General features: G+C 45.0%; 1 protein-coding gene across 1 annotated transcript; it reads right to left on the bottom strand.

Annotated features, from left to right (window-relative positions):
* Positions 1-2,824: 2,824 nt before the first annotated feature.
* On the bottom strand, positions 2,825-14,432 carry LOC115334238 (ovoinhibitor-like). Its single transcript, XM_029998217.2, has 16 exons — positions 14,227-14,432; positions 13,413-13,432; positions 12,423-12,559; positions 12,178-12,238; positions 11,536-11,669; positions 11,017-11,077; positions 9,850-9,986; positions 9,363-9,423; positions 8,427-8,563; positions 7,906-7,966; positions 6,592-6,725; positions 6,449-6,509; positions 5,028-5,164; positions 3,984-4,044; positions 3,515-3,630; positions 2,825-3,014 (listed from the first exon to the last, which is right to left on the bottom strand). Exons 1-16 carry the CDS (start codon positions 14,279-14,281, stop codon positions 2,969-2,971), a joined length of 1,419 nt encoding a protein of 472 aa, XP_029854077.1. The 5' UTR covers positions 14,282-14,432; the 3' UTR covers positions 2,825-2,968.
* Positions 14,433-20,422: the final 5,990 nt, after the last annotated feature.

The raw sequence follows: 20,422 nt of genomic DNA, 5'->3' as shown, positions 1-20,422 counted from the left end.
TTTATATTTTTTAAATACTGCCTCTGTAGTATTCGCCGGTGCATTTACAGGTCATGAATCCTGAGGCTGGACCCATCATCAGCGTGAAATACGTCGAAGTTCATCAGCCCTTGGCACGGCTTAGGAGCTCAGTCCCTGCTCTCCAGAGCCAGAGAGCTGCAGCAGTGGCTGCAAGGCAGTGTGCGGAGCTGGACCAGCTGTGTTTCAGCAGGAAATTTTAGATGCCTGATAGTGCAGTCATAGCAGGCACTGGAAAGTCAGTTTTTTCTTCACTGCATCCTTGACTCAGGGTATAAGGCTGCACCTGCAACTATTTCTGCTCATGGCAAGAATGCAAAAATAAGAGTCTGCTGAAGCAGGACTAAATCCATGCTTGCATCTGATCCTTTTAGTGCCTCTTTCCAAGTTAAAAAACAGGCTTTCCTAGCATGACAGTTGAACAGTTTTTGAGAGTAACCTGACCATTTTGAAGCTGCTTAGGCTTTTGCCCAAGGTGAGTAAAACAGTCAGCCTCGGGGCTCTGCCGCATTATGCCCCTGAGAAGCGATGGAGCAGTAGGCTAAGCAGCATCAAAGTGTCTGTCTCCCTGACACTGGAGATGGTTACTGAATATATTTGCAGTCTGGTAAGCACTGAGGTCATGAAATGATCTCTTGGTGTACCTCAGCACAGTAATCTCTATCTATCCATCTATCCAGCCATTCCTCTATCAGTGGCCAAGCAGGCACCCAGCGCAGTCAACCATACCTTAAAACCACCTTTCAAGTCTCTTAGTGACACGCCAAACATAGTTGTTCTACCTTTCTCCTAAGCCACAAAAATTCAATGCTTCCTCTTGAATGTGCTTTTCTTTGCCTGACCATCACTTCCTCATCAACACAAAGCAGAAAGAAATCATCTAATTAACACACACTCAGTAAGTAACCCTGGAACAGCTGAAAAACAACTCTGAGGCACAGAAAACAGCTCTGTCCCTGAGAAGAAGGTTGTCCTACTTTTATAGAGTTATATTGCTTCATAAAACACCCCCTGAGCCTGGGGGGATATTTAAACTCCAATGTCAGGCTTTTCCATTTTCTGGCCCAGTTTTAGTGATTTATTCCGTTACGTACTTTTACGTGAAACCTATTGGCAAATACTGCATGGAAACCTCTCTCTAATGACCACTTTGGCTTCTTCCCTGGATTTCTCTGACTTAACCTCAACTTTGTGCCTCCTTCAGTTCCTGTTTGCCTTTGGTGTCATCAGACAATGAGGTCCACAGAGGACGCTTTGGCACGGCTGTGCCCAGCTAATGCCATTCAGTTGGATCTTGACAGCTTTACTGCAAAGGCTTGCAAAAGCCAGCAGTCAGAGCTAAGTCCAAGTAAAAGTCTGCCAAAGTCCACAAAAAAAATTATTCAGGTCTTATCCTTGAGGATAACCAAGTAACACAAACAAGACTAAAGCAGCATGTTCTGCCAAACACCTTAACAGAAAATGGCAAAAAGGTTATATAAACCAAAGGAATATTTACACTAGGACACAGACCCAAAAAAAAGTACAATAAGCCATTGTTAGTTACAAATCATCTTGAAAAGTACATGCCAGCATGGACACTAATGGCACGGAGGTACTATGGCCTCGTTCCCTGGTACAATACCCATAGTATCTCCAAGTCAGGAACATTTGCCTTCAGCCTATTCTTCTAGCCCGACAATTCAAAGAGTGATTTTTCCAAACCGATCCAAATAATTGTGTTATTCTCTAGTAAACTACAATGGGACATTGAACCAGGGAGGCGCTAGCTGTAGTCCAGAAGAAATCCTTTAACCCTGAAATACTAGACTTGCGATGGCTTTGGTGACCTGGTATGGAGCTAGTGGTAGTGGCTGTACCTATGTTGCCAACAGATGAAAGGCAGCCCCTAGGTCGCCCTACCTCCCTGCCATCCATACGGACACCAAAGTGACAGCAATTGCATCAATAGGCTCTGAGATCTTCAGCCTCAAAAAAGTAGGCAAAACATGACTATCAGGCAGAACAGCTTTCCTATGACTTGTTATATAGTCAGTTAAAACTGGTCACAAGTGAACCTCTGCATCCTTTTCCTTCCCAAATGGCCTTAGAAGGCAGGCAGCTTCAGGGCTGTCCCCCACCCCAGGGGTGATTTCTGGCCACCAGTCCCAGAGATATTTTGTTGCATTAATCAATCAAGATATTTCATGAGTGGACACTTCTGCTGTCTGTGACCCTGTAGGGAGCTCGACATTCCCCCCTGCTGTGGATTACATCCTATAACAGCACTCAACACTGAGGACAAATTCAGTGGAGACAGGCTGGGATCACCTTTCCTGACAGCAGCTGCTACCTCTTCCATGGGACAGGCCACACAGGCAGTGGGAACCAGGAGCAGGGCACCCCTTGGCTAGGCACCCAGTTTCCCTGTCAAGCCCACAGCAAGAAGGTGCTCTTCTTGAGAGCAAACCACCACCCAGGTCCTAGACTTTGCCCTATGGAGGAGGTGGACCATGCCCTTGAGGTGAATGTCTCCTTGCGCTGACTATAAAGATGGAGTCCATGATCAGGTCATACAGAGATATTAGTGGTTAGATGAGGTTAATACTGACAAGAAGACTCTGAGGAATAGGAAGCGCCTGGGAGCTCCAAGGGGAGGCCAGGCCCTCATCACAGCAGGGATAGCACTGACACATGGCAGGAAAAGATTCACCCACATTGTTTGGTAGAGCAGAACATCAATAGAAAAATACACGTGCACAACTAGAAGTATCGTATTAGGGAGGAGAAGGGGTAGAAGGAATGAGACATGCCATTCAGACAGAGACATGTTGCCAAGTGAGTTTATTGAGCAAGTGTTTCAGGACCTAAGGAAATGAGACAAACTGAAGGAAAGTTGCTGGGGAAGATCAGCCCATGGGAAGTCACATACAAGGGAGCTTGTTTTCCTGGGCTGGACTCCAGCACAGACTTAGCATTCAGTCATACTCATGAGGTTGAGAGTCCTATTGCTTTTCCTGGTGAGAAAAGGAGAGAGAAGGATTAGACACAGAGCATATTTAGTGCTGAAGCCCTGTTCCTCACTTCACTGACCCAAGTGTTGGCTTAGTGTTGACTGGAGATAAAGAACAGTCTCAAAAGCCCAAATACTCCCTTTCATTATTATCATTAAAGCAAAGATGAAAGGTTTCACACATTTGACACAATCCAGTCTGTCTGGTGAAGTACTTTCCACATGCTCTGATGAGCTTGTGGGACAGTCTACGTGCTGGTGAAAATGAGTATAATATCTTTGAAGTTAACAAACAGGAGGGCATGTACAGATCACAGAAATGGGCTCTTCCCGTTTTCCCTTAAAATGCAAAAACCTCACCTCCTTGCACAAGTCATGGTGCACCGAAAATGTCCAGTGTACACCCATAAGCAGTTAGTCAAAAACGCATTATGAAACCAGCCCTGCATTCGTAGTAGGTACAGGAATTGATCATGAAAGAAAGGGTTTTACTCTTGTACGTACAGGTAGGCATTGCAGAAAACACATCTGTTGCCATATGTTTTGCCATCAGAGCCGCAGTGGGGCAAATATTCCATGGTGCAGATAGAAGAGACTTCTTGGAAGCTCTTGCAATACTCCTGCACAAGGAAGATAGACGTAAGTCTCTCTGCCTGAGAGCAAACTGTAGCCCCCCAGCATAAAGAATGACACCCCACTGAGAAATGAAACTGTCTGTAACACCATAATAACTAACTCAAAAGCCTCCTCCTGGTGGCAGATGTGATCTTGTACTATTTCTGCTCACTGCCACATTTTTTCCTGCACTGTTACAGAGCAATGGGATGGATGTTGGCAGTGTGAAATTCCCAAGGGATCTCCTCAGGTCTGCACACCATCGCTCCCCCAATTTGTAACCAAGAGCAGAGGACAGTCCCTCATGAGTGTAACAGACACTGGACCTCACTCTTTGTTCCCATCCTTTCCCACTCACTTTTGTAATATCCTCTTCACAGCGTCCGTTCTTTCTTTTGCCAAGATTGGTCTGATGGTCCCTGGAGGAAAGAGAGACCGTCATTAGCCGCAACCTTCCCCATTACAACCACAGTGCAAGAACAAACCTCACTCCCACATAGTGCACAGGAGATTTTCAGATAAACTAGCTTAGCACTACCTGCACAGCACTAACAAGAACACGCCCTTATGGACCAGGCACTTGTCTTTTGGAATAATGCTCTCCCCAGCTGATGCATCTCCCCCTGTGGGGCTCTGGGGTTGAATGCCCATGTGTCCTGGTTTTGGCTGGGATACAGTTAATGTCCTTTCTAGTAGCTGGTACAGCGCTGTTTTGGATTCAGTGTGAGAAGAATGTTGATAACACACTGAGGTTTTCAGTTGTTGCTAAGTAGTGTTTAGACTAAGTCAAGGATTCTTCTTTCAGCTTCTCATGCCCAGCCAGCAAGAAGGCTGGAGGGGCACAAGGAGTTGGGAGGGGACACAGCCAGGACAGCTGACCCCAACTGGCCAAAGGGATATTCCATACCATGTGATGTCATGCCCAGTATATAAACTGGAGGGAGCTGGCCTGGGGTGGGGGTTGCTGCTCGGGAACTACCTGGGCATCAGTCAGTGAGTGCTGAGCAATTACATTGTGCATCACTTGTTTTGTATATTCCAGTCCTTTTATTATTATTTTCATTTTATTATTGTTGCTATTAGCATTATTAGTTTCTTCCTTTCTGTTCTATTAAACTGTTCTTATCTCAACCCATGAGTTTTGCCTTTTTTTTTTCTGAGCGTCTCCCCTATCCCACCGGGTGGCGGGGAGTGAGTGAGCGGCTGCGTGGTGCTTAGTTGCTGGCTGGGGTTAAACCACGACACCACGTCAAACACCAACAAGGGCAAGCAGAAAAACAGGGGTAGACAGACAGGACCCATCCAGCACAGGGATTCAGAGAGAGCCCTTGCACATTACTTGGCACTCACAGATCCAACCACCACCACTGCGAATTCCCCAGGCAGAAGGACAAGTACTTACAGGTTGTGGGCACACAGCGTACACTCACTGGCGTAAGTGACACCGTCGGTACCACAGATGGGATCGTAGATCATCGTGCAGGCCATCAGCTGTCTGCCATCCTTCAGCGTGGTAGTTGGGTACTGGCTGCAGTCAAGCTGGGGAACAAAGACGGCAAAAGCTCTGGCGTGGGCTCTGCTCTGTGCAAGGGTGCCCAGACACAACCCCCCCTGCTTATGCCCCTGCCTTTTAGGATCTGCCATAGCACAAATTATGGTTATATATCAACTCATTCTTCATGGAAAGCTAGCAATTTCCTTTCATAGCCTTATGCTGGAGAAGAATGAATCAAGGCTTGAAGGTAGACATTACTCATTCAGCTTTGTATTTATCATGATGCCCCTATACCTTGCTGAACCTACCGGGATATTACAAAATGCAGCTCAAAAATAATCTGCAAATCAAAATGGCATGATTTATGCCCTTCCTGCAAGAGGGCCAACTGTGATCAAGGTGTTTTTCCTGGCCCACAAGAATGGAAGGGAGATGTGCTGACAGGACTTTTGTTGCAAGGGGATGGCTCCAAGTGTTGAAAATCTGCCAGCAGGACTGACAGCAGTTGAAGCTGATTTACACCAGTTGAAAAACTGGCTTTGCATTTTAGCACTCCCAGTTTCTCCAGTATGAGCTCTTCCTCCCTGATTTATGTATCTCACCCAGTCTGAGCACAGAGTGTACTCAGGAAACAAAGGAATGACATTTCATAGTTTGTTTGTACAGAAATGAAACATCTGACTCAGGATGTTGACCCTTTCAAACACATGCTAATGAGATGGCTTTGTTCTTCTATTACCCAGTGAGTGTAAATAGCTTAGAGCTGGCCAAATACAGTTAATCTGGTATTTTTACAAGATTCATTGTTGGTATACATCAGATTACATTGCATTTACAAAAAAAAAAAAAAAAAAAAGAGAGAGAGGGGTTTGAATCCCCTGGCACATTAGGTACCAGCATCCAAAACACAGGCAATTTTCTAATCTTTGCAGAACATCCTTTTGTAAAATGCAAGCATCCAGAAGGCACCGGGTACCCTGGGTCCTCTGCGTCCCCTTCCCATGTTGCCAAAACAGACTGCTAAGTTTCTGCAGCAGCTATGATAGACTGCTGTGGGAAAGGGATTTCTTCTTGTAAAGCCTTAAATCCTTTATGCTGCCTGTCTCATGACTAATTCCTCACCTGCCCTCTCCTCTTTCTTTTCCTGACTGCGTGCAGGGAGCGCACAATGATCCTGCTGCCAGGAGGGTGATACTCACCCGCAGAAGGAAGGACGGCACAAGCCGTGACTCCCAGTGGAGCCTACACCACCAAAACCAACCAGCGTTTATTCCAGTTATGCAATCAGCACCAGCTCAAGCTCTGATTTTTCTTTAGGTTTTACTTACTTGGGGAACTTCCTCTGCGCACCTTCCATCATGCTTCTTGGCAACATTGGTTCCAAATTCGCTGGAAGAGAAAGCAGAGTTAAAAATGCTCAGCAAGTAACTCCGTTGAGCTCTCGGGGGGGGGGGTGACCTCCAGGGCTTACATATTATGGGCACACAGCACACAGTCATTGCTGTAGGTGACACTGTCTGTCCCACAGATCTCGTGCAGGATGAAGGGGCAGGCTGCGATGGCTTCGCCAGTTTTAGTATTGGTCAGGTATGTGCTGCAGTCAACCTGGGGAGATAAAATAACAATGCTGGGTCAGCTGCTGGGAAACGGAAGAGTGCCTCATCTGCACTCTGTCCACTCTGATCCTCCAGATTTTACAGGTTTCTACCAGAGGAAAATCAGAGGGTTTTTTAAGTTTCCATTAGAAATGAATTAATGAATTGTAGTTGGGTTTGGTATTGTCTGCTAACAGAGGGAAGAAAGGAAGAGCTGACCAAAAAGATTATTTTCCTAGAGTAATATGTATGCAAGTTTTAAAACAAGCATTTAAGCCAAGGAACCTGATTTTAAGTGTTTGACATTAAGTCCAGCTTGACATAGTTAACTAAATCTGAGACTTTGTTTCAGCTTTTTCAAAACAGCAGCAGGAACTGTTTCACCAGCTCCTTTTGCAAAAATATTGACAATATATAAAATCTAACGGTTTAAATATTTGAGGATAATAGACAAACACTTATTAGAAGTCAGTCTACACTAGCTAAGCATCACTGACACTTCACTGTCATTTTGCATAGTTTCCCCAATGGAGTGTTTCTTATTACCCATATTTCCCACATGGTCCAAGAGCAAATTAAAGCAAAGACAACATTTTAACAATGTCTCTTTACTATAGAAAATATATTATGGTCCCTCAGGATGCATGAAATTATTTTTGGTGCTTTAGAGCTGCTCTGCATAAGCAGAATAAATGCATTGAGATATTATCAGCACATACTGTTGCTGTGCAGGATAATAAAGCTATTTCTGCATGCATACCTGAGAGCACATTTTTCCTGGCTGACCAGAGCATAAGGATTTTTTAACCTGCCTGTCTAGTGCAATGGAAGTCCTAGCACCGAATGAATACACAGACACCTAGCACAGCCTTCTCTCTTTCTCTCATACTGTCCTAAAATGGGCTGCATGCTTCTTGGGCTGCCTCTGATGATTTCTGTTCAGAGATCTGCAGTACTGGCACATTCTGTTTCTGAAGTCCCGGCCTGTCCCCGTTCTCTCTTGCCCTCATGTACAGCACATTGGCGGCAGCCACTGTGAGCAGCTAGGGAGAACCACAACACCAGCACGAGCCCCGCGCATCACCCCCCCATGCATCCAGGAGCATGGAGGTGCACTGAGCCCAGCCAGCGTCTTCCTGGAGACTGGAAAGAGAGGAGATGGCACTTATTTTATAGCTAGTTACACTTACAGGAGTACTTTCCTCCTTGCATCTTCCCTCGTGGCTTTTCTTAACGTGAGTCCCATGTTCTCTGAAAGGGAGAGGTTGGCATTAGCACGCTCACCAACTAAGCCCTGTGACACCCAGGTGCCATGGAAAGAAAACCAAACTCATAGCCAATATATATGATAAAGGAGGTATCTGATTGCCTAATGAACCACCTTCTCCCAGTCATTAGCAAGTGTAATCCTAAGTGGTAACAGACCTATCAGGTCTCCTCACTGTGTGCTATGCAGCAGTCCCATCCATTCTTCCCTCAGCCCAAATACCACAGCCCTCATAGTGTGCTCGGACTGAGAGTTGGCTCTCCCACAGCTCCCCAGAGGAGAACAAACAGAGCATCAAGGAACAAAATCAAGGTGACAGGGCTTCAGGAGGTTGAAAGAGAAACAGAAAGAGATATATAGATATGTTGGTATCAAAAGAAAAGCCGTATGAAGCGCTAACCATGACTAGTCAATCCAAAAGAGAATCCTATGTACGGTACTTACAGGTTATGGGCACAGATGCCACATTCGTTGTCATAAGTAAATCCATCTGTGCCGCAGACTGGGAGCAGGATCCTTGGACAGCGTATCTGGGCTTTATCAGCCTTAATCATTCTTGATGGGTATTGACTGCAATCGATCTACAAAAAGCAGGAGTGTCAAACCTGGGCAAGTTCTTGTTCTCTGAGAAAAACCCCAACATAACCTCCTGCCACACCTGTTACGCTGGGATGCTGAGACAACGCTAGTGCTAGGACTCGGTTTTCTCAAAACCAGGCTGCGTCAGTTCTGCATGAATCCTCTTATGCACAGAGGGAACTGCACAGCACTGCATAGTTTGTGAGATGCCAAATCACCAGGGTAAGTAGCTCTGTCAATCCCTAACGCAAGGTATGCCAGAAAAGTAAAAACAGAGAAAAACATAGTCCCCTTTTCATTCTGCAGTGTGAATATAAACGAAACGCCAAAACAGTGAAGGAATTTGGACTTTGCTGACAATGCATTTGAAGAGCATCCTCAAAGGAAGATCCAAGCCCAAACTGACCGACTTTCACATTTATGTGTTGGCATGTCCTAGACACCAGCTCTGGGATTTCTCGGCTGATACACTCACATCAAAACTTCAGGTGTGCTCCATATACCAGAATATATCCCCACCCCAAAGGTTGGTGTAGGTACGAATTCGTAATGAAAACTCTGCGCCTAGCTCCCGTGCAGCCCATCTGCCAGGACTGTGCGGGCAAGGAGGCCCCAGAGGACACCTGCCTCAGGACAGATGGGATTTGTAGGCATCCTCAACACAAGGGCCTGACAAGACTTAATAGACATGTGGAGAAAGCCAGGCTTCAGGCCAGCTCACTTCCAGAGTAGATGTAACCTCAGGGAACATTTCAGTTAATACAAGTAAGAGAAGAAATATGCCTTATATTGAATACTTACCTCGGAAGTCTCCTGTCTGCATTTTCCATTATGCTTTTTGCTAACATGGGTCCTGTGTTCTCTGGAAGAGGGAAAAAATAAAGTTGAGAAACTACATGCTTAACCTCTTGGTCACAGTCATGTGTAAAATGAAGCAAATCACAGCTTCAGACTCTATAAGAGTGTATCAGGATAGCTACATTACTCATTAACAAGCTCATCACATCTTCTTATAACATGCAGTTTAAAGCAATATTCTGAATTATTCCTTCCTCTGCTCAGTCACTGCCCAGCCCACAGACTAATCCAAGGAGCTGCCATCTGACTCTTCAAGATTTCCCCTCATGAGCACAAAGAAGGTATCAGAAGGAAACTCCAGGTAAATCCAAAACCAATCCAGTTTTTAAGAGACTTGAAGAAATAGGCATAAGCAGAAATGCAGAAGGTTGGTTCTCAGGACTGCAAAGCATTGCTGGCTACTTAGGAGTGCTCTACGTATGGCACTTACCCATTGTGGGCGCAGATCCCACATTCATTATCGTATGTAATACCATCTGTGCCGCAAACTGGACTCAGGATCCTTGGACAAGATACTAATACTTTGCCATCTTCAGTGTTTCTTGTTGGGTACTTATCGCAGTCAATCTGTCAATAAGGAGAATTAGCTCTGGTGGAGCCCCTGCTATGTGAGAAAAATTGATGCAAAACCTTTTCATTCTGTATCCCAGCCTCCATTGTTTCTGCAACAGGACAAAGCTCTGATACACTGAAGCTAAATGTTCAATCAGAAATTAGCTTTCTGAATATTATCCTAGTTCTCTAGGAGTCAAGAAAAAAAGACTATCTTGAAGAAGGGATCCTTCAAGCAGAAGAACATGTACAAAATTTTGGGCCCATTCTCATCAAGAAAAACAGTCTTGAATTTAGTGGGAAACATTTTTCACCAGCTGGAAATCTGACTAATACTGTTTTGGTTTGCGTTGGTTTTCTCCCCACTTCTCCAGCTCTGTGACTACTTATTATTTCAGATTCCCTGTAGTTAAGCACAGGGCTTGAAAAGATAGAGAAAAAATGGTTATCTATCAGTTAGAGAATGGACTTTCTATATCCCAGAATTTTGGTGCTGAAATACAGAAGCTTCTCTTCCTGAGGCACCAGACTGTTGGCCTCGTACAAATATACAATAAATTATACTCTATAAATATGTATGCTTACTGCTCTTATGAGTCTCACTATGTCTGTGAGAGCAACCAGCCTGGGAGCTTTGAATCCCTGTTGCAAAGGGTGGAAGCGCTTGCGATCTCCAGAGAGAAAACTGCCAACCTGCACAGCATATTGGCAAGTGAAATCTTGGGCCTCCCCTTCCCCTGGGCACAAAAGCCAGCTTAATACATAGGGAAGCGAGTTCTGCAGCACCGACTCGCTGCAGCTTCTCTTTTCATATCCATCCCCTCTCTCCATCGTCGGTTTGGTGTGGTATGCGTGGGGTGACCCTCTCTTTGGAGCAGGGAGGGTGCAAAACCCACCCTCACTGTGCATAAAAGCAAAGCATGGACTGTGACCCTCGTAAGCCTTGTCATACGGTCCTCTTGCAGTTTGCTAGGGAAATCTGTGGGATTATCAGGATTCTATTAACAGTCCTAAGAGATGGATTTTTGACTTCTGTTGCACTTACAGTGCCAATATCCTGCTTGCATTCTCCATCATATATTTTGCTAATGTTGGTGTCATGTTCTCTGAAAGAAAGAAAAGCTTTGGTTAGGAAGCCTTGAGAATAACTTTTCCCAATACACTCTAGGCACTGGGACAAGAAAGCAAGGTCCCACCCACCTTGTGGGACACTACAACTGCTTGACTTGTCTGAATGCACCCCACAGATGGTAGCAGCAAATGCATGGTATTTCCATATCACATGGTAATTAAGCATTAGGAGTAATTAGGTGTTACAAGTAACACTTTGATCTGTTCGTGGCTCTGCTCTGGGTTGTCCTCTGGTTCTTTTGTGGTAACCCTCATGAGCACAGACAGAAAATGGGGAAGAAAAATCGGGTTGGTTGGAGAATTACAAGCAGCCAGCTCCAAAAAGACCTACAGAGACACCTGCATTAAGAAAGACTAGTGTTTTACAGAAGTGCTTCTGAGAGCCTTAACTATCACTAATTATCTAGAAGGATGTTCTATGCACAACACTTACGCATTATAGGCACAGATCCCACATTCGTTGTCATAAGTGAAGCTATCTGAGCCACAGACTGGTTTCAGTATCCTTGGGCATGCTACCATGACATGACCGTCTATTACAGTTCTTCGGTACCTACTGCAATCAATCTGTAAAAATAGCAGGAATAGAGAAAAAAAAACAAACACATTTTCAATATAAAGATATAACACTTCTATGTAGTCTGCTTACTTTCCTTCAGCCTTTGGGGACAAATCCAGCATCAAACTAATTCCACCATCAAAAGTGGAAGCCAGAGTCAGTTCTGTGGGAATTCTCTCCTGCTGAAAAAATATGGCATAGGAAGGAGGACTGTGATTTGGATTTTGTGAGGTCCTTCATAAAATCCTGCTGGAGCTATCCAGGTGGTGAGATCCAACCTTCAGCCAACACAACATTTTCATTTTATTCCCAATTACAGAGACTAGAAGTCTGAATTAGAAAAGCACAGAGACATGGTACCAGATAGCCCATAAAAACCCTCTCAGCTTTGGTTATCAGATTTTAATTCCCTTTGGTCTGTACAGACCAGCTGTGCACGTTCTGTTTTCCTCTTGTGTGGTGTTTGAACTGTCCCCTTTTACAGCCAGCTGAAGTCTTCCATAGACTTTGTCTTACCATAATAGATTTCGACTCGCATTCTCCATCATGCGCCTTCTCCACACTGTCACTGTGTTCCCTAGAAGAAAGCAGACCTGCGTCAGAGATCACAGAGAGCAGCATCACCTTGGTACTGGCAGCGTCGGCACCCAGCTACTAATTCACATGCTCCTCTGCCCAGACCATCTTTGGGGGACAAAGATGCCACCCTTACCTTGAGCACCTTGCCCTGAGTCTTCTGCTAGGTTTCCAGCAATACTCACGTGTTGTGGAGGCAGATCCCACACTCGTTGCTGTACGTGGTGCCGTCAGTGCCGCAGACTGGCTTCAAGTCCCTTGGGCAAGCTACCCAGCCTGTGCCATCCTTCCCAATTCCACTAGAATACTGGCTGCAATCAACCTGCGAGCGCAGCACAGAATCAGCCCCAACGTTGGCTCCCTCACGGAAAGAAACCCCCATGCAGTCTCCCACCACCCCAGCCACAGCACCTGCGGCTCCTGCCGAGAGGTAAATTACAGGTAGTATTTTGAATCTGCTCAGGCAGTCAGGAGGAGTAAATCTTCTCTACGGGAGTTTCTGATTATGCTTTCCTGCCGGGGTCCAGGGGAGGCACGGCACTGAGGAAGGATTGCTGTGGGTGAGATGGTGCCTAATGAAGGCAGCTGGTAATTGGGAGCCTGGCGGTACACCAGAGCCCCTCAGCTCCAAATCTGATAGTTTCAAATCTTGCTGCATTCTCTGGTGAGTTACAGGAGTCACATAACTATGTGGCAAGAACCTGCAGAGTAAATCCATTGCACAGACCCTGCTGTTTTCCTCTCTGTGATACAGGTATACAAAACCTATGCAACTAACACAGTTCTGCGGGTCTTACTGTATAGAAAAAATTATCGGAATCACAGTCTTTGATGCTTTCAAGCATATCATCTTAAGACAGTATTGCTCATGGGGAGGTAACCTACTGCCTTTGGCTTGGAGTAACTAAATTATGTCTAAGAGTTAATATAATAGGATTGTATAATTACTTCTCATTTTCTTCATTTTATTTAATGAACTGAAAGTATTGTAAAAAATGGGGGATCTTTTACTTCCTCGTGAAATTGGCAATATCATTCAATCATGCACTGGCAAATATTATTTGAACAGCCAAGCTTTCATTAGCTTTAATCCACTTGCTCATCAGGTAATTATATACTGTTTCTACTTTACCAGAAACCTGGAATAGAACAGAATAAATAGATCAGTAGCTCACCTCAACTCCGAAGGCAATGCCTGAAAGAAAAAAAAAGAGACAGATAAGTAAATCAAATTATTGATATGCAGAGAAGATATATGTAAATCTTTTCATGAAACTTAAATTCAGCAACAGTTGTTAACTAGTTTATTTGGTTTAGGAAAACATGGAGTTTTACATTATGCCAGTAAATGGTCATAGGATGTATTAAAAGTTACTAAAAATTTCATTGTACTTTTGAGGGGAGATAAAACAGGGGAGAACACATATTAATCCACCCCTAAGATGTTACAGGGAAGCGCTACAAGTACTTTCAATTCAGTACTCTTAGATTTTAACCTTGTCTAAGAGACTTCATATTTGACTTTCAAAAGTTTGGACATGCATGTTTAAGATGACTGTCAACCACTGGCACTGTCCATCTCCAGACACAACCTTCTCAGTTATCAGGAGCAGCACAGTAAACTTACAGAGCAATCTTGGAGGTTAAAGTTTGCATTTATATTGCTCACATGGATAATGATGCCATTTCTAACAGTTTTACTCTGCCCTTATACACAGTACTCCCATGTGCAAGCTCCTGCCCTGCACTAGGACTGCTCCTTCAGCAATTTGCTCCTATGAAGAAAGAAGATGAAAACAGTCACCTGTATGAGGTTTGCTGAAACCTCAGTCTTGAAGTATAATTTTTTGCTACACTCTCTCAGGAAGACTATTTCTTCATGGAATAAGGCTCTCCTCCATGTTACAAGACCCAAACACTTTTACTGAAATGAAAATTCAGCTCCGATTCAGGTAGATCAATCTCTGCCATATCCCAGAAAATACTCACCTAAGCAGCAGCAAAGGGCTAGAGCAGCCTTCACGAAAACCCCTGTTCTCTTCATGGCAGACAGAGGCACCGCTCCAGTGCAGCCTGCTAGCTCTCTGTGTGGGAGAGGAAGATTGCAGGTGGGAGCAGGAATATATAGCACACCATGATACCAAGTGGTCCCACCTTATTAGGTAATGCTCCAAGTCTGTCATCAACATTCAAAGCCAAAAATATATTTACCCAGCTCTAGATTTCTAGCTAATGATTGACACAGGTGTGTATACCAGGAAGGGCCCTTTTGCATGGCTCGAGGGGAACGTGGAGCGTGCCAGGACCCCTCTCCTCCGGGATGGATCTGTCCCTGCCCCGGGCTGCCCCTCGCACGGCTGCGGCACGTTGCAGGCTCACGTCTACCCTGCCACTGGTTAAATGCAATTAGATCTTTCTCACGGTTTTCAACTGAGCTGCCAGCTGATAGCCAAACCCCTCGTTATTTAACCTCGGAGCATGATTTTGTACTCTTCACTGCTGTGTTTCATCCCAGTTTGAGCCCAGGCAATTTCAGCCCAGAAGGTCACCCTGTGCTCTGCGGGAGAAGTCCTGCTCTTCCCCTGTTTTAAAAAACTCAGCAGTGCTCTGCTCCACGTGCCAACTTTTTCTGTACTACAGCAAGGAGCAAAAATATTAAGTTTGGTCCTAAAATCCATCTTTTTGGCTGTTCACCGATAACTCCCATAGTACCCTCTGCTCATCTGCTACCACCTCCCCCATGGCCAGTTCCTGACCCACCTCGCCAAGCCTAAGCAACACCATCCCATAAGGGCAGCAGACCAAATGCTTTTGATGTCTGCATAGGCTAGATATACTGTATTTCCTTTATCTAGGAAGTCAGCCAACTTTGCAAAGATTGATATTAGCCCCCGCATGGTTTCCTTCCTGAAAATTCACTGTGTACATTACCCCTTTACACTTTATATCTTCAGTTTTCTTCAAATTTCTCCTGAAGGTTTGCCCACTATTAAGATAATAGAACTTGGATTGGTCCTGAACACTTTTTTTTGTCCTTTATTTAAGGAGATTTTTGGCAATTCTTTGGATTGGTCTCAATCCCAGTCTTCTCAATTGGGATCCTAAGTCCTCCAAATTTCCCACTAACTTTTAATCTTTCAAATTCTGTACTTGGTAATCAAAATCCTTACTTGCAGATCTATTTTTGACATAATTTAAACAGAGTGAGCTCATGTTGAATCATCCCAGTTTTATTTTCTAAGAGAAGGACATCTCCAACATCTTTCTCACTCGAAAAGCAAATCCACAATAACATGATTTGGGGGATTACCTCATGGAAAATTCTATTTGCTTTCATATCCAGGAGCTACGCTAATATTAGTAGTTTGCAGCGTGCATCTGCAAAGCTAAAGTCTCCCCAAATGCCAGCATTTCCAGCTACATTAATATCTAGTGACATTAGACAGATCTCTATTCATATATCTTGTTTTCGTTCCTTTCACCTGATATTCAGCCCGGGTGTCTCCTGCCCTGTTCCTTATCTCAGTTCCACCAAGTGTCAAGGACTCCAGACCTTTGGACCAATGCAGGCCTCAGCTACAAAGACCCTCTGTTCATCCTGATTACAATATCCATCTCTCAGGGTTTATTCCAGCCAAGACTATCATCAATTAATGCTTCCTGGCAGAGGAAAATGTATCTTGACAACTTAATTGCCAGACTTTGTAAAAGCTGTCATGGTCAAGCAAATGCCTGCCAATGTCCACAGAGAGGACACCTGAACCTTTTCGGAAAGGAGATGTTATTTGCAAACCAAATCTGCAGTTAAAATAGATTGACTCAGCATGTTCTGTCAAGATCAAAGTCATTCTCTCCCAACTAAGTTATTAAATTTAGGGAGTAGTTTGCAATAGGAGACAGATTAAAGGGACAGAACAGCAAACACCTGTCAATGGTCTAGAGAAGGAATTGGGATCTAGAAAACATCACTACAGCTATAGCACGTCTGCTGTCCCCTGGATCAGCCGAGGCACATAGTGCTCGCCTTTGGGCTCCTGCCCTGTGCACAAGGAAGATCCATGCTGTGATTCTAAGAGCGAGCTGCCTGCTTCACAGAGAGCGATTCAGCAAAGCTTTTTCCACCAGCCGTTTGTCAGGTCAGGACAGAGCCTTTCAGGACCAGAGCAGAGGGTGCAGCACGTCCCACCCAGGCTGGACAGGGAGCTGCAGGAGAGGGAGACCTTTGGTTGTCCCTGTGCGTTTACACCCTTGTGTTCATGCAAACCCCACTTGCAGTCATGTTGTGTTGACGTCTACCTGTTTATTTTCCCTTTGTCGGCTGTGCCTGGAGAGGGAGGTCCACCTGGCCAAGCAGCCCTGGACATGAGCACTCCTTTCTTCTGCTGCCTCTCCAGGTTACCTCTAGTCCCAGCTGTGAATCATCTGGCAACGTTTCTGCAGAATTGCACTGACATGGGCCAAGAAAGGAAGTGACCCCTTTGAGGCCAGAAGGCGGTAAAGTCAACTCATCTCTTTTTCAGAAATATATGCAGAAATTGTCCATGCTTCCCATCCACAAACCAAATGTGCGGTTGTAGGTATGCTTAACACTAAACTGTTTCTTTTGGGACCTTCAACATCAAGGATCTGGATTTGTAATTTACAAGTAGTTGCATTTACATCATACTATTTTCAGTGGACAATTTGAGTGGAGTTGCTCATACCTTCATGCAGGGGAAAGCATTGAAAATTCTGGTGTTGCAGTCCCAGTGGGAGGGCTGGGCACCAGGAGGGCTCCTGCAGCAGACTGGAGCAGGGAGATCCCAAGGAAATGGCCTAGACAAGAGCTCCCTTTAGTAGGGAAACCCTTGCAGGAAAAGACAGATGTGCTAACAGATGCTAGACAGGAGCCTTAAAGAGAGAGGCCTATTCACAAGTCCCCAGGATAAAAGCAGATGGGCCATGGAGCAGAAGTTGTGATACTCAAGGGAAATAATGCTGAAACCCCCAGGTACCCGTACGCAGCAGTTGCTTGGTGGGATTTAGTGTCACAGGCATGTAGGGAGAGCCAGGAGAGGGAGCTCTGCAGCAGATCCACAGGGGCTTCACTGCACAAACGGCATCACGTTCTCCATGTCGCGACTCACTCAGTTCTTGAAGAAACAAATGCCCCTAAACTGCAGGATTTCTGGCACTGTCTACTGTGGCAGACTGCGAGAGGTCCCCTGGCCAGAGCACACCTTGCAGCCATGCATGGGCTCTCCCTCCACGGCAGCTGCGAGAGCAACTAGGAGGTGGTGGGCAGAGCTACCAGGCTCCAAATGGACAGACCACAGAGAATTGAGAAACACCATGGTGAGTTCAAGGTCTGCTGAGGCATCTGCCAGAGTCAACAGTTCTCACTATATACCAAGAGCAGCATTTGCATACCCTGAAGAATTGCATAAGTACCTGACACCTTCTATGAAAAAAAAAAAAAGCAAGAAACTCAAGGTCCCTGCAGAGAGTAGTTTAGCTCAAAACCCAACTGTGTTGAGAGGCCTGGAGACCGAAGCTCTCAATTCATAACACCAGTTCTGCAAAGCCTCAGAAACTGCTGTGAACCACATGGGGTCTGTGGATATTAGCAAGAGACGCCCTTAATAAAGTGTAATTTACAGCAAACTGAAGAATCCCCAGAGTGCTCGTACCTCTCCAGTTTTGTAGAGGACTGTTTTGGCCTCATTACTGTTAGAGGGCAACGCAAAGGGTAACCAAGAGCAAACACAAAAGAAAGGGTGATAAATCCCCAATACCTCTTGAACCTTTGCCTCCTTCTCCCCAGGAACCTCATCAAAATAACGCGTGGCATTACTCACACGGAGTCCCACCGGAGCTCCGCCACAAGCAGCGCTGCTCAGGACAGCCATCATCATCGAGCCCTCGGAGTGACCTGCAAAAGGGGGTTGAAAGCAAGAAAGGACTGACCAGGCAGGCTGCTGAGAGCAGAAATGAGTTAGCATTGCTACCTCAGGTAGGGCTCTTAACAGCAGCACAGGCGGTTTTAGCAAGTCACTGTCCTGTGCCTTCTCAGCAGACCCGTTTGGAATCTGATTAATGATCCCTTATTGCCAGCTGTGATTTTTGTGGATGATAATTTCTGCTGGCAGCAGGAGAAATTCAGAAGGTGCTCAAACACTGACAGAAGAGACTACTGGGGCACTATCCTCATCAGTTCATTGCTTTTGGTGCATGGTTAATGCAGGTTTTATGGGTGATTATTTCAGAAGTTAAATACTTGAAATCACTACAAAACATAATAGCTTTCAAGTACACTGATTTTCATTTGCAAGAATTTATTTTAAGCCACAAATTGTGCACTGCTTTTATGAAATCATGTAGATGTCCCTGCACATGATTTTAGCTGGAATCAGTGAGCAGACATCATCAGAGAACATTTTTACTGTCTCATATTCATCATTCTCAGGCTGCATAAATAATGTTCAAGAATTTACTTGTTTCATCACAGCTCAAAGGCAGACAAACTTTGCATCCCCCAAAACAGCTAACCAGGATCAAACTGGTGACTTTCACCCTGCATGACTGTACTTGGTCAGTCATTTTCCACATAGAAATAAGGGAGGGGATTTTCAATGTAGAAATAGGCAGTAATAATTTATTTCTAAATCATAGTGTTTGCTCACATTAAAAAACAGCATACAAAATATTAACAACTACTTTTGTCAGAGTCTGCTGATAATAAAATCGGACTTTAGTATTATCAGCAGAAATAAAATATGATGTGTGCGGAAGCATTTTGAGAGTTTAAAATCAACTCTCATTAACTGCAGTAGAAAAAAAGGATTTGATAACTTAACTGAAAAAAAAAATTCTATGTCTTTAGTGGGAATGAAATTAATTGGCATAAGCTAAAATCCTGCCAAAATCTGAAAGAAAGTCATTCTAGCCTTATCTGCAACAGAAAGTGTTTACAGATCAGGTCACAGCTAAAATGGACTCAAACACTGTGTGTGTTCACTCAAGGTCTTCTGGAAATGTCCTGCAATACAGTTTATACAAACAAAGAATGTATTTGCTTTAAGTAACAGCTATAAAAGAAAGTACAGGAAGTGCGTGCAAACTGCTAGCAGATTTCTGTTAAACCACGATCAGTCTCCTGCTCTGCAAATCCCACGCCATTCTCAGATGTGTTGCCCCTAGTGAGCCAGGGGAGCCTTAGCTCAAAGACCTGGCTTCATCTTAAAATAGTTTCAGACTATAAATGAATTAGAACTCTCTGTTGATCAGTTACATCTCAAAACAACAATACTTTTCCTTAAATAGCTTAAGCCATTCAACACCATGGAACTTCTCACTTCTCCATCTCCGCCAGCGCCAGGACCCTGAAGGAAGGACCCCTCCCTGCAGAAGAAGACTCCCAAGATGGGCACTGGCTGAGCCCTTGTGCCCACAGGGCCTTGTTTGGGGAAGAAAGTTCAGGCCGAGGCAGAAGGGTGACCCAGAAGCACATGGTGAAGGTCCGTGGGCCACCAAGATGACTGAGCTTTCTGCTTGGCCAGCACTACCTCAAGGGTGCCATCAGTACTTCACGCTCAGAGCAAGAAATACTGCTGGCCAAATTCACACCTCCAGATCCCTGAGACCTTCCCGGCTGTGCCCCCAGCTCCAGCTTTGGTGGGGCAGGGCTCAGCACACCATCTAACATGACCAAGGTGTATCTACTTCCCACAGCTGCTCAAAACAAAGTGGTCTGGATTTCCTCACGCCTCAGATGAGGAGGCTGGAAGAAGACACTTACTGCAACAGCTAAACTGCCAGCCCAGCACATGGGGTGCTTTTAAACCAATTTTCCTCTGTGGGTTTCCAAATGTAGACCAATTAAATATCAAAACAACCCTCTGAGGTAGGTAAGTATCTTTTAATGTCCATTTTACAGGCAGGAGAAAAGGGCTGAAAGAGCAGTGAAGTGATTGACCCAAGACCCCACAATGAGTCAGAGAGAACCTGACCCCTGGTCCCTCCTCACAACACCGCATTCCATGCTCTTCCTCCTCAGGTCCAACATCTTTCCCAGGTATTTACAGCAGCTGGTGCACCCCGGGGGCCTTTGCGCTTGCTTATCGCCTAAGGTACACGCAGTGTAAAGCCAGAGTGGGGACTCGTTTGTCCCTCCCGCAAGGCTTAGTGAAGAAAAGCGACATGAAGC

This window comes from Aquila chrysaetos, chromosome 22 (assembly GCF_900496995.4).
Source record: "Aquila chrysaetos chrysaetos chromosome 22, bAquChr1.4, whole genome shotgun sequence".
Classification (NCBI taxonomy): domain Eukaryota; kingdom Metazoa; phylum Chordata; class Aves; order Accipitriformes; family Accipitridae; genus Aquila; species Aquila chrysaetos.
The sequence above is the reverse complement of the archived record's forward strand: the minus strand, read 5'-3'. Positions and strand labels throughout refer to the sequence as shown.

Coding starts and splice junctions, on each gene's coding strand:
- LOC115334238 (XM_029998217.2), bottom strand. CDS start 14,281: ATGAAGAGAACAGGGGTTTTCGTGAAGGCTGCTCTAGCCCTTTGCTGC. Junction 12,560..13,412: donor GCATTGCCTTCGGAGTTGAG/GTGAGCTACTGA, acceptor CTGCGCTCGCAG/GTTGATTGCAGCCAGTATTC. Junction 12,239..12,422: donor GGGATCTGCCTCCACAACAC/GTGAGTATTGCT, acceptor GCTTTCTTCTAG/GGAACACAGTGACAGTGTGG.